This window comes from Rhinoderma darwinii, chromosome 7 (assembly GCF_050947455.1).
Source record: "Rhinoderma darwinii isolate aRhiDar2 chromosome 7, aRhiDar2.hap1, whole genome shotgun sequence".
Classification (NCBI taxonomy): domain Eukaryota; kingdom Metazoa; phylum Chordata; class Amphibia; order Anura; family Rhinodermatidae; genus Rhinoderma; species Rhinoderma darwinii.
The window spans coordinates 123,741,532-123,758,799 of NC_134693.1; the positions used below are offsets into that span (position 1 = coordinate 123,741,532).

The 17,268-nt window shown below is 47.4% G+C and overlaps 1 protein-coding gene across 6 annotated transcripts in view; it reads right to left on the bottom strand.

Moving 5' to 3' along the window:
- The window catches only part of CFAP20DC (CFAP20 domain containing), a 320,373-nt gene that overhangs the window by 281,934 nt on the left and 21,171 nt on the right, over positions 1–17,268 (bottom strand). For all 6 annotated transcript variants that reach the window (XR_012850041.1, XR_012850042.1, XM_075833954.1 and 3 more), the window contains exon 3: positions 3,344–3,433. Coding sequence is in view for 4 of the 6 variants with exons in the window: in XM_075833954.1 (XP_075690069.1) it covers positions 3,344–3,433 (90 nt within the window). In the remaining 2 variants the exon portion in view is untranslated. The remainder of the gene's footprint in view (positions 1–3,343; positions 3,434–17,268) is intronic.

Here is a 17,268-nt window from a genome sequence, read left to right on the forward strand (position 1 = left end):
CTTGTTTTTCACAGTCTGAGACTCCATTAGATGCTTTTTTTGCAAACTCCAGGCAGACTTTCATGTGTCTTTTACTGAGGAGAGGCTTCTTTCTGGCCACTCTGCCATAAAGCCCAGATTGGTGGAATGCTGCAGTGATGGTTGACATTCTGGAAGTTTCTCCCATCTGCACACAGGATCTTTGGAGCTCAGCCAGAGTGACCATTGGGCTCTTGGTCACATCTCTTACAAGGCCCTTCTCCCCTGATTACTTAGTTTGGTGGCGTGGGCAGCTCTAGGAAGGGTCCTGTTTGTTCCAAACTTCTTCCCTTTATAGTGTAGCTAAACAGTTGACAACTACCGTCATAGTGACATGTCAGAAGTTTGGATTGGTGGGGGTCCGAGCATGGAGACCCCAACCAATCGCTAAAACGAAGCAGCTGATGCGTTCGTGTGAGCGCTCAGCCGCTTCGTGTCTGTTCAGCTGTTTCCGGAAATAAAGGTATCGGTGTATGGACTCAATAGAAAGTCTGTGAGCCCGAACTCCTATACATCGGCTTTCCGGAAAAATACGAACAGACACGAAGCGGCTGAACGCTCACAAGGGCACTTCAGCTGCTTCGTTCTAGAGATTGGTGGGGGTCTCAGTGCTTGGAAACCCACCAATCCAAACTTCTGACATGTCACTATGACATGTCAGAAGTTTGTCAAACGTTTAGCTACCCTTAAGAATTATGGAGGCCACTGTGCTCTTGGGAACTTTCAGTGCAGCAGAATTTATTTTCGTACCCTTCTCCAGATCTGTGCCTCCACTCAATCCTGTCTCTGAGCTCTACAACCAGTTCTTTCCTTCGCATCGCTTGGTTTTTTCTCTGATATCCATTGTCAGCTGTTAGACCTTCTATAGACCGGGGTGTGTCTTTCTAAACCATGTCCAATAAAATCAATTTACCACAGGTGGACTCCATTAAAAGTGTAGAAACATTTCAAGGATGATCTAGAGAAATGGCAGGACCCCAGAGCTAAATTTCTCAAGTGTCATAGCAAATGGTCCGAATACTTATGTCCATCTGAAATTTCGGTTTTTAATTTTTAATAAATTTGCAAAAATTTCTAAAATTCACTTAGTCATTATGGAGTATTGAGTGCAGAATGATGGAGACAAACTTGAATTTTTCTAACTAAATGTGAAAAAAGTGAAAGGGTCTGAAGACTTTCAGAATGCACAAGTCACAGCCAGAGGTGTCTGGTATAGCGGATTATTCCCCCCCTCTCCATTGAAATAAACATGCATGCTTAACATGTCTATGGGAGGGAGACAGGGTTTGGAGAGATAGTGACTATATGTATCCATAAGCTATGTGTGTATGGGCAGGTTTAGACCATGTTTTAGGGGGTTTTATGCATTTTTCTACGTCCAAAGCTAGAAGTCGGTTCTATGCAGAAAATCTCTCATTATTTTAGGATTTACTCCTAGAAAAAAAAATGCAAAAATCTTATGGGCACTGTAATGGCTGCCTTTAGAGGTCACCACCTATCACCTATTACCTACTACACCACACCAAGATTTAAGCGGGTGCTTTAAATTAGATGATCTTCTTATGGCTCATTATTATAAATCTCTGTAGTTTTACTCCCATATTCCCCTATTCTTCCATGAAATTATTTTACTTGTCCTACATGAAGGAAGCAGCCACCAACTGGATGTGGAATCGTGAATAATGTGTTTCATGCGTGCTGGAATCTCGGAAATCCTAGTCTTATATGGACTGTGGCAAGATGCGATGTTCACACAATTCGTCACACTATAATAGGTTGTCACATATAACGCATGTGATCAGGAAAGCCAAGGCAACATCATAAGGATTGGGGTCAATATAATCGTGAAATGATGTCTACGATGTTCTGAGGGTGGTAGATGGCACACTCCACACCGGCTGAAACAACACACCATATATCAGCTGGATCCACTTCTTACGTTCATTTTATTTGCCATTTTTGTGGTTGAGATGTTATTTGTGTTAAACATTCTGTTCAGCTGTTTCTGTTTATGGGAAATCTGGGTGACAACTAATAGGACCATCATGAAAGTTCCCACAGGAGTTATAAGTCATTAAGAGGGAATATATCTTATTATACAACAACCCGAAGCACCGTATTCTCCACTAATAGCAGTTACGGAACCATAAAACATGGATCGTAATACGCCATTCGGGGGTGGACATACCAGGAATGGGGCCCTCTGCCACCTTAAAAGTAGCCAGCAACTTCCTACTGTATATTAAAGGGACTGAGTCAATACATTTCATAGCTCACAATTCCTGGAGAATTGTTGAAGAAACATAAGGGGATACTCTATGATAAGGGAGATACTCTATAGTTGGAGAGCACGGGGCTCATATCCTGTTCTTGTACGGGGCCGCTGCTGCCTATGGCCACCACTGTGCCTGTATACATGAGTCCTTAGCCTATTTCAGATGGCCGCTTGAGCATAGAGCTGTTGATCTAAGTTCGTTCAGTAAAATCAAAGAGGGTCTGGTAGTAGTAGCCAATATACAAACCCTAAAATGGAGCTCCTTTTCTGCTAGTAGCAGTTCTGCATCTGTGGCATTGTAATAATGAGCCAGGTAGCTCAGGGTGAACAGTGCCTCAAGTCCTTAAAGGGGTTCCCTGCTTTGGACAATCCCTAATTTTTAGAAGGGTCTTTTGACAATAATCTCATCACAAAGTGCCTCCCAGCTGTAATCTGTGGGGAAACCTGGCAGTAAATGTAGATTTCCCTACAGCACCCCCGAGGTGAAATTAGGTAGTACACAGTGATTTACACAGTGCTCATTAAAAGAAACAGGTTGTCTGTGTAATGCAGGGCAGGACAGGTACTTCTGCAACCGCTTTCCAGTCTGACCAAGAGATGAGGATACTGAGTAGAGGACCCCCTTTATTAACTCAGAATTCCCTAATAGGATGCACTGTATGCCAATGGGTTTTTAGAACTACACAAACACTTTAAGTACTTTTCAAAATTCATGGCATGATATACTAAAAATATATTTTTAAATATTTTCATCAGTTAGCAAAGCTACATCTGTGGAATTGACCCTTAGCTATAATGAACAGCTTATTAATAAAATTAGGCTTTCTCAAAAATCCTATGAATTATACAAATTCCAAAGTACACAGAACAAAATCTGTTTACAAGATAGTCAAAAAGTAATATCATATTCTACAAACTAAATCCAACCGGGAGCTTCCAGTAACAGCCAGAAATACTGTTCTTCTTCAAAACGTAAAGGTTACCATCTGGAAATATAGAGACAGGCTTGTATATAATGTACTGTATTAATTCTAGGAAGAATCCTCTTACTTTCCAGATTGCTGATTGACTGCCAAAGAGTCTCCACTTGGCCACCGGATCCTTTCCTTGTGCACTAAATACTTCAACAAATGGTCCCCCCTGAAAGACATTACGTGTGAACAAAAAATATCAGTAATGCAGTAATATAACCCTATGAAATACTGCAATTATTAACATTTTTCACTGTGAAAATGCAGGATTAAAATGTTGAAAATAAAGGAAAGGCTGATAAGGAGAGAAAGAGGGCAAGAATTATTGGATCACTAGATCTTTTAAAAGACCGGCTGTAGTAAGTATGGATTACTATATAGGGTTAGGATGAACGGTCCCTTTATAGAACACCCTATAAATGTCAAATCCCACTTGGCTAAACAGATGTTTGTATCTGACTTTATTTAGAATGCCAACAGTGCTATCATTGGATAGCACTGTTAATAGGTCTAATAGGTTATTTGTGAATCATCCTTTAAGAAATAGACCCTAGTGCCAAGTGATTGACTCCAAATGGAGGATCCTCTGGTGCTTGGTATAGACGGAAGGGAGTATGAGACTACACAGGGATTGTTTGCTGTCTGTTACCATGGAAACACATAGTTTTGAAGAGCAGCTATAAACACAAGATAGTAGGAGATTTTTTTAATGAACACTATTTGCAAATTAGCTTAATGTTTCATTTAAAATGCACTAGAGCAGGGGCTTCAAAGACGCGGCCCGTAATTGAACCCAATGCTGAAACAAGGAACTGTCAGCTCCCTGCTTCAGCATTAGTTCAGAGCGGAGGAGCAGAGGAAGCTCCTCCGCTCGCCGAGGACTCTCCGAGCACATATATGGACAGTGACATCAGTGGCTACTCTTGCAGCGGAATCCCTGTTGCCGACGCTCTGGAGAGACATCATGACAGTGACATCAGGGGTTCCCTCTAGGAGCTGAATAGCCGGCCTATGCTCTGGCTGGGGATTCCACACCTATAGGGAGTCCCAGTGGAACTATCTACAGGGGGAGGGGGTAGCAAAATCTACAGGGTGGGTAGCGCTATCTACAAGGGGGTGTGGTACTATCTACAGAGGGCACTGTGGCATTATCTACAGAGGGCACTGTAGTATTATCTACATAGGACAATGTGGCAGTATCTACAGAGGGCACTGTGGCAATATCTACACAGGGAAGTTTGACATTATCTACAGAAGGCACTGTGGCATTATCTACAGAGGACACTGTGGCAGTATCTACAGAGAGTACTGTGACATTATCTACAGAGTGCAGTGTGGCAGTATCTACAGAGGGCACTGTGGTATTATCTACAGAGTGCAGTGTGGCAGTATATACAGAAGGCAGTGTGGCATTATCTACAGAGTGCACTGTGGCAATATATACAGAGGGCACTGTGGCATTATCTACAGAGGGTACTGTGGCATTATCTACAGAGGGCAGTGTGGCATCTACAGAGGGCAGTGTGGCATTATCTACAGAGGGCACTGTGGCATTATCTACAGAGGGGAGTGTGGCATTATCTACAGAGTGCACTGTGGCAGTATCTACAGAAGGCACTGTGGCATTATCTACAGAGTGCACTGTGGCAATATCTACAGAGGATACTGTGGCATTATCTACAGAGGGCAGTGCGCCATTATCTACAGAGGGGAGCGTGGCATTATCTACAGAGGGCACTGTGGCACTATCTGCAGAGGGCACTGTGGCACTATCTGCAGAGGGCATTGTGGCACTATCTACAGAGGGCACTAGCTACAAAGGGCACTGTGGCAGTATCTACAGAGGGCACTGTGGCATTATCTACAGAGGGTACTGTGGTATTATCTACAGAGGGCAGTGTGGCATTATCTACAGAAGGCACTGTGGCATTATCTACAGAGGGCAGTGTGGCATTTTATACAGAGGGCAGTGTGGCATTATCTACAGAGTGCACTGTGGCAGTATCTACAAAGGGCACTGTGACATTATCTACAGAGGATACTGTGGCATTATCTACAGAGAGGAGTGTGGCATTATCTACAGAGGGCACTGTGGCACTATCTACAGAGGGCACTATGGTACTATCTACAAAGGGCACTGTGGCAGTATCTACAGAGCGCACTGCGGCACTATCTACAGAGGGCAGTGTGGCAGTATCTACAGGGTGCACTGTTGCATTATCTACAGAGGGTACTGTGGCAATATCTACGGAGGGCACTGTGGCAATATCTACAGAGGACACTGGCATTATCTACAGAGGGCACTGTGGCATTATCTACAGAGGGCATTGTGGCACTATCTAAGAAGGGGCTGCCCAATCTTGACATTCTTGTGTGTGCCAAACGCTGCCAACTGAACCGCCAGACTGCATTTTGCGACACTTAAACTGGAAAACTGGATTGTTAAAAAAAGTATGTGGAGTAAACTCACAAATTTCCGGTAAATTTAAACCTAGTGGTATTATTATAGTAGTTCAAATAACTAATTAAAGGGGTTCTCCCATGAAGGACATTTATGACATATCCACAGGATATGTTATAAATGTCAGAAAGATGCGGGTCCCACCTCTGGGACCTGCACCTATCTCAAGAACGGGGCTCCCTAATCCCCGTTCTAGCTTCTTCTGTTAATGCTGACTCCCGGCCACTTCCTGATTACATGGTCAGGAGTTACGGAAACAGCATAACTCGCTGAGCTACGCTAGCAGTGTAGAATGCAAGCTATGCTGTTTCCGTAACTACTATCCAGTTCTATAGGAGTTACAGAAACAGCGTAGCTCAACGAGCTACGCCGTTTCTGTAAATCCTGACCATGTAATCAGTAAGTGGATGGGAGGCAGCGTGAGCACAAAAATCTGGGAAGGGGTTTAGGGGGCCCGGTTCCAGAGATAGGTGCGGGTCCCAGAGGTGGGACCCACATCTATCTGACATATATGACATATCCTGTGGATGTCATAAATGTCCTTCATGGGAAAACCCCTTTAATTAACAATAATTCTGTATTGTATCAAATTTGAAAGTGAAGCGGCCCGTCAACTTCAAATGTTTTCTATGTGCGGCCCATTTACCCGACCGAGTTTGAGACCCCAGCATTAAAGCAATACATAAAAGGTGGACCTACCATTTAAGGCCATGTTTTTCTATAAATTTAGCAAGCTTTAAACTTTTAGGAACGAGGGTTTAGAGGAATTTGTTTGTACTCGAGAGGTTTACCTAAATGCCAAGAGCCCAGCTAGTGTTCCACCGTAAAAACGTCCTTTTCTTTTAAGTTGTCTCATTACATGAACGCTCTCAGATATATCTGTCATTACTGTAATATGTTCCTTTGTATCAGTCTCTATCATTCATACCTTTTATTTTTCCGCATAAATGAAGGTGACAACATAATTGTATATGATGGCAAATAAAAAGGAATAAAACGATCCACATTATAACGGCGGGTGCCACTAAGCCATAAGACAGGTTCTTCCAAAAGATCACACGGTTCAGTAAAACGTGCTGTGAAGGGGTGATATTTTCACAATTACAGTTTCCATAAAAAGGGAATTGGGGATATTACACAGGAACCTCCTGGCGGCCATAACATCTGGAACTGCTTACAGCCTGCTGAACCTTAAATGTATTGTTGGCAGTGTGGAGACTCAGGTGCAGAGCTTCGTGACTAACCAGCATCTGAAATGCCCAATATACTTACACTGCAAGCCTAAAAGTTTGGTCATATAGTAAAGTAAACTACAGGGCCCCCACCTTCCACGTGCCATTTATGATACTGGTGTCGTCTTTTGTGTCAGTGAGGCATTAGGGCACACTCAGGCACCAGGGCCCAGGTGCGACTGCTACCTCTGTACACCCTTTAGGTACGTCCCTGAACCTTTTTAAGTTGACAGTAGAATGGATAATCTGTTGTTGGGGTTGGTCACTTTTGGGGATTATTGCACAAATAACCTATTATTTCTGTATGTCTGGAGAATAAGACCTCAGAATTGTTCCCGCTGGTGGGCCACCACATTTTACAATTCTCTTCAAGGTTAAAAAAAATAAGATTTCAAAATGAAACCCCCCAGATTCCTAGAATGAAGAGGTTATAGTGGTTTGTAATGTGCCTAAAATTTTCCATAACTAAAAATATCCCACATAGCTGTACTTTGGAAGTGTCATTGATTTCAATGCTGCCTTAAACGGCTATAGGATACAGGATACGACATAAGTGTCTGATAGATGATAGTCCGCTCTTACAGTATATAGAGAACATGGTTCCCGGCTGCCACATTCAGTCAGAGAATGAATAGAGAGGTGGCCGTGAATGTGCCCGACTTCCTCTATTCATTTCTATGGGAGTTACAGAAACTGCTGAGCCCGTTCTTGATATCATCTATCAGAAATTTTTTGAATATCCTGTGGCTTTACTTATATGTCAAATTTGGGAATAACCCTTTAAGGCAACACATAAGATATTTTTTTCTTATCTGTTCCATTGACGTATAAGAAGATAACTAAAAGTGGTATTCCTTTTTATTGGGATTGCCATGTCTTGGGAAATCAGCTTAAATGCGGTCCAATTTTCAAAATATAATTCTTAGGTGTATTTCATGTGCTTAGAATGAGACAGTTTGTCCCTGTATGACATGTAATAGCAACGTGTAACTTCAGGTGCAGATTTGCACAATGCTGATGATACATAAAACTCAAAAAGTGCAAAATCTACTAAACATAGGGTTGAATTTGAATTTATATAGGTATAAGGCAACTTATAAAGCAACGAATTTTACCAATCTATACACATATCTTATTTGGAAGAGGAGTTTCCAAAGTCTGAACAGTAAACTTGCAAACAGATATTTACTGTATTCTTTACTGTACCATCAAGATGCCAATGTGCAAAATGTTAAAGAGAATCTTAGTTAAAGCCCCTTTAATGTGATTTAAGAAATGTGAACATATTTTTTAAGTATTGTATTGTTATGCTGAGTTATCAGTGGTTGATGTCATAGCTCTTTGTGTCTATGTCCTTATGATAACACTTCCGGTACTCTGGCAGCTCACTGTTACCATAGGAACACTGCATCTCATAGTAACCACAAAATAAAATAAAAAAATAAAAGAATAGGTCCGACTGGTTGCTATATGATGGTATGATAAGGGCATGACCACACGTGGCGGATTTCCTCCGCAACTGTCCGCATCAATGCCGCACAGAATCTGCGTTGCAGATTCTGCTGCGGATCTGCACAAAATGTGCAGTACATTGATGCGGACTAGCTGCTGCGGACTGCGGGAAAAGTGCTTCCCTTCTCCCTATCAGTGCAGGATAGAGAGAAGGGACAGCACTTTCCCTAGTGAAAGTAAACGATTTTCATACTTACCGGCCGTTGTCTTGGTGACGCGTCCCTCTTTCGGCATCCAGCCCGACCTCCCTGGATGACGCGCCAGTCCATGTGACCGCTGCAGCCTGTGCTTGGCCTGTGATTGGCTGCAGCCGTCACTTAGACTCAAACGTCATCCTGGGAGGCCGGACTGGAGACAGACGCAGGGAGTTCTCGGTAAGTATGAACTTATATGTTTTTTTACAGATACATGTATATTGAGATCGGTAGTCACTGTCCCGGGTGCAGAAACAGTTACTGCCGATCGCTTAACTCTTTCAGCACCCTGGACAGTGACTATTTACAGACGTCTCCTAGCAACGCTCCCGTCATTACGGGAGCCCCATTGACTTCCTCAGTCTGGCTGTAGACCTAGAAATACATAGGTCCAGCCAGAATGAAGAAATGTCAAGTTACGCTCCGCACCACACATAACATCTGCGGACTTCATTGCGGAATTTCGATTCTCCATTGAAGTGAATGGAGAACTTCCGCAATGAGTCCGCAACCAGTCCGCCACTGCTCCGCAACAGACAGAGCATGCTGCGGACACCACATTCCGCTCCGCAGCCTATGCTCCGCAGCGGAATTGTACGCATCGTGTAAACGAACACTGCTAAATTAAAGTGAAAGTCAATGGAGAAACGGCTCCGCTGCGGATTAACGCTGCGGAGTGTCCGCAGCGGAATTTAAGTGAAATTCCGCCACGTGTGAACGTGCCCTAACAGTGAACACCCACGGTATAGGAGCAGGAAGTGTTGTCATGTGAAAACAAGCAGAGGAGCTCTACCTGCATGCAGCTTATAATTTTAACCATTGATAACTAGGCACAGGAATATATATATAGTTTTACTAGTCACTCTGCCCCAGTATGAGGAATGGACAAACCAAATCTCCCCTTTAAGGCCTAGTTCACACTGAGTTTTTTTAAGGCGGAAAAATTTGCCTTAAAATTCTTGCCCCATTTTTTGCAGCGTTTTTCGTGGCGTTTTTTTTTAGCTCCGGTCATTGTGTGCCACGGGCAAAAAACGCAGTGAAAAGCGCTTTTTCTGCCTCCCACTGATGTCGATGGGAGGTCAGAGATGGAAACGCCTGAAGAAAAGGCATGACGCTTCTTTTGAACTAGCCCTAAACACTGAAAAATTATTTTTAAGCATTTACAAATGTATTTCCCTTGTATATGAATCACTAATGTGTTTCTATTATACCCCACTAACGTCAAAGAGCAACATAAAAGCAGAAAAGCTTGATCAAACCCAGCGTACTGCCACCCCCAACTGTATGTGCTTATTTTTTACTATGCTGGGTGATATACTGGTGCGAAAACAAAAATTAAATATTCACCAAAAGCAATTCATATATTCCCATCATTTTTTAGTAGAGTTAATACAATTCTGTGCCAAAGGCAGAGAGTTCTTATTTGGTGTGGGATGACAAAGTACACAGCGGCCTATTCATCCTTCCCTGGTTATTATCCCTGTGTCTGATCACACTCCTGCTATTATAAACTTTAAAAAACAAAATATGAGTTCTCCAGTTTGTGAGGTTCCCCAGAGCAAATTCCTGTGCTGGTAAAGCAATTCTATTGATATTTTCTTAGCATTTAACCGTACACACCTGTACCAGACGAGGCTGGACGCAGCCTGCAGGGCTTAGGAGGGAAGCCTCCATGACAGCCCTAGGAGGGAAAGGGTTAACTTCGTAGGGAAAGTTAGAGGTGGAGGAGGGACAGGGAGGAGTTAGGGGGCCGTTACGGAGCTTCCCGCTGTTTTTCGGCAGTGAGCCGGAAGCAGCGGGAGAAGTAACACTCACACAAGTAAGCTCCCGTTGCCCCGCTCTGTACTGCATGTCTGAGGCTGAGATTCTTGCGCGGCTGCGTGCCGCTGCTGTGCACCACGGTCCCGGTTGGTTGGAGGAGACCGTGGCTGCACTTACAATGATCCCCGACGCCGATTCGCCACGTCAGGCACGGCATATGAGGTCTGTTGCAGTGGGGGACAGGCTCCCCTCCCCCGGCCCCCTTCCTGGCAGTAATATGGCGGCGGGGGGGGAGTCTACAACACCCGCTCCTGCTCAGAGGAGGCAGAGAGCGTCGCCGGGGGTGACGGCGACTCAGGCCGGGTCTGCCCGTCGCTCCCGGCGGTCCCGACCTCCAGAACGCCTCAGCCCTGAGGTGGTCCCGCGGACACGGCGTCGCAGGGGGAGCCCTAATATGGACGCTGCAGGCCAGGCAGCTGGGAGGACCGTCCCTTCCCAGGCCCTGCGTCCTGGCAGGAATCCCAGGCCGCGACGGGGTCCGGCGGTTCTCAGGGAGTCGCAGGCCGGGCTCCCTGTCACCCCCCCCCCATCAGATGCAAGATCGGGAAGACTGGTTACGGCCGCCCCGCCTGGTGATGCTCCGGCCAGGGGGCAGGCTTCATCAGGATCGTCGAGACGGACGCCTAGACCTGCAGCGACGTCGAGGCAACAGGTCCGGTCGGAAGTTTGGATCCCAGCGGTCGGGCGGCAGGTTGCCGGCCCATCTGCCAGCGCGTCATCATCCCCGGTTCGGAGATGTCGGTGGGATGGCCAGTCGTCGGCGAGAGAGGAGCTGGAAGACGGTGAAATAGACGTGTATCGGCGAGGGCAGGATGGTCCGGCTGACGGGAACACAGCGCCTGTGCAGCCCGGTGAGTGCATAACTCCATCTTTGTCGTATCCAGCGATTTTTATGTCGGGTGTCGGCAGGGGGGCTGCTAGCGTCGCATCGGTGGCCGGTAGTGGCGCGGGCGGGCGCGACGGCGCGGGTCTAGCGGACTTGGTGGGTTGCTTGCGGGAGCTGGTCGGGCGTCTAGATAGGGCGGCGGCGCCAGTAGTTACGGAGGTGTCCCCGGCGGTAGTTTGGGAAGGCCCCAGGGAAGTGGGACTGTTACAGGCGCGTCCCGTAATGGCGGCTACGGAGGCGGTCGCGGTGTCGGTACAGACCGAGGCCCAAAAAGACGGCGATCGGGTGCGTATTGATGATCGTGCTCGCGGGGAGGTGTATGTTTGCTTTGAAGGTCCGTTGGGGGCGCACTTAAAGCAGGAGGTGCGTGAGCGTATTTGGAAGGACGAATACGTTGAGATTTTTTCTCTTCTGCCGCTTGCTAAATTCAATTTGGATAGGAGCAAGCGGGATGAGAGCAAGAAGGACGAGGAGGAGCGTCGGCGGTATAGGCTTATCCCGCAGACGTTCGTTAATTGGTCGCAGGCGTTCGCCATCTTAGCCAGTGTAATAGGAGAAAAGGCGCCGGAAAATTGTTCGGCGTTGTTTTGTTATTTTGACGCCATTGGGGAGGCTCATCGGGTGTACGGGGGGCAGGCTTGGCTCAGATACGATGAGCAATTCCGTCAGCGAAAAGCGGTTCGGCCGGCGATTCAGTGGGACCAGAAGGATATTGCTCTCTGGTTAAGGGTCACGGCTCCGGTTAGGCAGCCCTTTCCCGGGAGCGTTGGCCAAGGGGGCCAGTCCAGTCAGGTCGGACAGGGCGGTGGGGCAAAGTTGGGATTCTGCTGGCAATTCAACGATGGCCAGTGTAAGTTTGGGGCCACGTGCAAGTTCAAGCACGTGTGTTCGGAGTGTAATGGTGCATCCCATGGGGCGGCAAAATGTATGCGAAAAAAGAGGTCAGGGAACCAGTCCTCCTCGGCTGGTCAAGGGGTTGTCACCGGTGAGGGTGGAAAGGATGGCCCCCTATCTAAATGAGTATCCGGATAGGGCTGCGGCGAAGTTGCTTTACGAAGGGTTTAGTGTTGGTTTTATTATTCCTCCGCCTCCTTATGAGGTCCCGGTTACGCGGAGGAACCTTAAATCGGCCTACTTGCATGCTGAGGTCGTGTCAAAAAAGTTGTTTAAAGAAGTTTCGTTAGGCCGCATGGCGGGGCCTTTTATTGATCCGCCAATAAAGGATTTAGTCGTGTCCCCATTGGGTATTGTTCCAAAGCGCGAGCCCCAAAAATTCCGGTTGATTCAGCACTTATCGTTTCCCAAGGGTTTGTCGGTAAATGACGGGATTGATCATGAGTTGTGCTCCGTAGTGTATACCTCATTCGATAAAGCGGTGGGGTTAGTTCGTGCTGCGGGTCCAGGCGCGCTGCTCGCAAAAACCGACATCGAGGCGGCGTTCAGGTTGTTGCCAGTTCATCCAGAAAGCCAACGGCTGTTGGGTTGTTTTTGGAATGGGGCTTTTTACGTGGATCGGTGCCTTCCGATGGGGTGTTCCCTTTCTTGCGCGTACTTCGAGGCTTTTAGTAGCTTCGTGGAGTGGGTGACGAAGGGTGTAGCCGGGGTCGATTCGTTGATACATTACTTAGACGATTTCTTGTGCGTCGGCCCGGGGGGTTTGCCCGTTTGCGGTAATCTGCTTCACGCACTGCAGAAGGTTGCGAGGGATTTTGGGATCCCTTTGGCGCCAGAAAAGACTGAGGGCCCGGTAACGACGATTTGTTTTTTGGGAATTGAGATAGATTCGGTGGCTATGGAGTGTCGTCTTCCGATGGATAAGTTGGGGGCTTTGAGTCAGGAGGTACGTCGGGCTTGCAAGTTAAAGAAAATTACGCTGCGGGAGATTCAGTCGTTGCTGGGGAAGTTGAATTTCGCCTGCCGGATTATGCCAATGGGGAGGGTGTTCGGTAGACGGTTGGCGGCGGCTACGGCGGGAGTGCGTGCGGCACATCACTTCGTACGGCTCAAGGAGGAGCATCGGGCTGATTTGCAGGTATGGGATGACTTCTTGGGCCAGTATAACGGTCGGTCGCTATGGATGGCTCCAGCGCAGGATACGAGTGATTTGAATATTTTTACGGATGCAGCTGGAGCGGGCGGTTTTGGAGCTTATGGGGGGGGTCCGTGGTGCGCGGGTCAATGGCCGGCTAGCTGGGTGTCCAGTGGACTCACGCGGAATCTGGCCCTGCTCGAGCTGTTCCCCATCGTGGTTGCGGCGACCATCTGGGGGGACAGGCTCAGGGATAAGAAGGTTCGTTTTTACTGCGACAACATGGGGGTGGTGCTGGCCATTAACAACATCACGGCGTCCTCTCCTCCGGTAATTCAGTTGTTGCGACATTTAGTGTTGGTGTGCTTGTCATTGAACGCGTGGGTGGTGGCGGTGCACGTGCCGGGGGTACGGAATTGTATCGCTGATGCTCTTTCTCGCTCGCAGTGGGACCGGTTTCGGCAATTGGCACCGGGAGCGGAACGTCTCGGTTTGGTCTGCCCGGAACATCTTTGGGATCTGGTCTCGGTCCCGTAGAACGATTGGTGAAAAGGTCTTTGGCGCGCTCAACGTGGAGTGCTTATTCTGCTTGCTGGAGGCAGTGGGAGGAGTGGGTAAGAGAGTTGGGTGATGTCAACACGGATAGAAACAGGTTGGTGGCACTTTTGTACTGGTTAGGGGACGCCTGGGAGGCGGGGTTTTCATTGGCAAAGGTTAACCGTTTCATGTCGGCGGTGGCGTTTGGTTTCAAGTTACGGGGCTTTAGGGATGTGTCTAAGGAATTCTTAGTGGGGCAGGCTTTGAAGGGTTTGCGCCGAGGTAGGGTCGAGGCGGATCGTAGAAGGCCTGTGTCGTTTTCTCTGCTGAGCTCTTTGGGCGGATCATTAGCATCGGTCTGTCGTTCTTCGGCCGAGATGAGGTTGTTTCGGTTAGCTTTTTCTTTGGCGTTCTTTGGGGCATTTAGAATCGGCGAGTTGGTTTCGCCGAGTACCAAGCAAGCTGGGGGGTTGAGACTGAGAGACGTGAGCCTATATACAGATCGGTTGGAGGTATGGTTGCGTCGGTCAAAGACTGACCAATTAGGAAAGGGGAAGCTGATAGTGTTGTTCGCTCTCCCGGGTTCGGCTATGTGCCCGGTGGCGTGCAGGCAGGGTTTTAAGCCACAAGTGGGGTCTCCGGAGTTGCCATTGCTATGTCACGAGGACGGGTTATTTTTGTCTAGATTTCAATTTAGAGCTGTATTCAAAAAATGCTTGGCGGCGGTCGGTGTTGCGGCGGACGCGTACTCATCTCATTCCTTCAGGATTGGCGCAGCAACGGAAGCAGGGCGCTGGGGGTTGGATGATGAGGGGGTGCGGCGCATCGGTCGTTGGGAGTCCAACAGATTTAGGTCTTATGTCCGCCCCCATCTGTTATGAGTTTTGCCGTTTGCACTTATAAGAATGTTTTGTATGGTGGTATTTAACTTGCTTTTCCGTTTCAGATCCGCCTCCGTGTTTGGTGTGGTTGCTGGGCCACTCTTACGTGCATTGGGGGGCTTTGAGGGCGGACGTCCGCCCGGACGGTCGCCAGTTGCGCATTCCGCGACAGGATGCGGTTTTGCATTGGCTGGGATTTAGAGGTATGTCGTGGAGTAGGGTGTTAGCGGAATTCCAGACATATGCCCGGCTTGATAGGGTCCCGGAGATCTTGGTCTTGCACGTGGGTGGGAACGATTTGGGTGTCCGCCCTTTTCGTGAGTTGGTGCGGGATATTAAACACGATATGTTGTGTTTGTGGGTTTCTTATCCCAGGTTGGTAATTGTGTGGTCGGACATTGTCCCAAGAAAACATTGGCGGCTGGCTAGGTCAGTGGAAAGAGTCAATAAGGCTCGCATTAAGGTTAATCGCGCGGTGTCCCGATTTGTAGCCAAAAACGGGGGCATTTGTGTTCGGCACAGGGACTTGGAGTCAGGAGTGGGGAACTACTGGAGGAGCGATGGGGTTCATTTGACCGAGGTTGGGATTGATCTGTGGAGCTTGGCAATAGCAGAAGGAATTGAAAGGGCGGTGGTGGTGTGGCGGAACTCACAGGCTTAAGGTGGTCAAGGCCTGTTTCGCTGTGGCGGGGGGAGTCCTTGAGGCCAGTCAGTACAAAATTGGTGGGGGGGTCGCATCGGGGGTATGCGTCCCCCAAAAAAGGTACATGGTTGAAGACTTCATCGGGTGTTATCCCTTTGAAGTGGTCTTCTGGTGGAAGGTATATCACTCGAAGGCTTCATCGGGTGTTATCCCTTTGAAGTGGACTTCTAGTGGTCGGTATAGCACTTGAAGGCTTCATCGGGTGTTATCCCCTTGAAGTGGACTTCTGGTGGTTGGAGCCATCTGCAGAGGTCAGTGGTGCCTCCGAGCTGGTTTACGGCTGGAGGTAATTGGTGGTTTGCAGATGGCTAACTCGAGGTGTGTAAAAAAGGAATATCTAAAATGGCTTCAAGGACTGCCCCTGCTCGGTCTAATGTTAACGTTAAATTGTTATTTATGATTCTGACCCATGTTGGGTCATGTGAATTATTAGGAGGAATTCTCTGGTGGATTCCTAATTAGTTATCCGAATGTTTCGGATTTAATTTGGTTTTAAAACTGTGAAATTAATAAAACGGCTGCTGTGGCCATTTCACATCCAACCTCGGTGTCACGTGTCTTTTTCCTAAAGGTGGGGGTGAAGGGATTGGTAGGGATAAGGGAAGGTGCACTAACACACGACTCTACTTAGGCAGGTCAAGACGAGGCTGGACGCAGCCTGCAGGGCTTAGGAGGGAAGCCTCCATGACAGCCCTAGGAGGGAAAGGGTTAACTTCGTAGGGAAAGTTAGAGGTGGAGGAGGGACAGGGAGGAGTTAGGGGGCCGTTACGGAGCTTCCCGCTGTTTTTCGGCAGTGAGCCGGAAGCAGCGGGAGAAGTAACACTCACACAAGTAAGCTCCCACCCTCCCTCCCATTTGGTGTTATCCCTTGTGGTCTTTATTAATTCTGTTTATGAGTGTGGCAATTTTATTGTGTGCTTATTTAACATGTTTTTTTTTTTTTCTTTTCATTCGGAGTAGGTCCTGGTGTCATGGCAGCTGGCGGGGGGAGTCCTTGAGGCCAGTCAGTACAAAATTGGTGGGGGGGTCGCATCGGGGGTATGCGTCCCCCAAAAAAGGTACATGGTTGAAGACTTCATCGGGTGTTATCCCTTTGAAGTGGTCTTCTGGTGGAAGGTATATCACTCGAAGGCTTCATCGGGTGTTATCCCTTTGAAGTGGACTTCTAGTGGTCGGTATAGCACTTGAAGGCTTCATCGGGTGTTATCCCCTTGAAGTGGACTTCTGGTGGTTGGAGCCATCTGCAGAGGTCAGTGGTGCCTCCGAGCTGGTTTACGGCTGGAGGTAATTGGTGGTTTGCAGATGGCTAACTCGAGGTGTGTAAAAAAGGAATATCTAAAATGGCTTCAAGGACTGCCCCTGCTCGGTCTAATGTTAACGTTAAATTGTTATTTATGATTCTGACCCATGTTGGGTCATGTGAATTATTAGGAGGAATTCTCTGGTGGATTCCTAATTAGTTATCCGAATGTTTCGGATTTAATTTGGTTTTAAAACTGTGAAATTAATAAAACGGCTGCTGTGGCCATTTCACATCCAACCTCGGTGTCACGTGTCTTTTTCCTAAAGGTGGGGGTGAAGGGATTGGTAGGGATAAGGGAAGGTGCACTAACACACGACTCTACTTAGGCAGGTCATGTCATTTTCTGCTTCAATGACATGCTAAAAAATAAGCCTATCTATACATGATGGCAACTATATGCTCCATAAATTCTTATTGCGTTTGTTTTTTTATTTTTATTATGTCT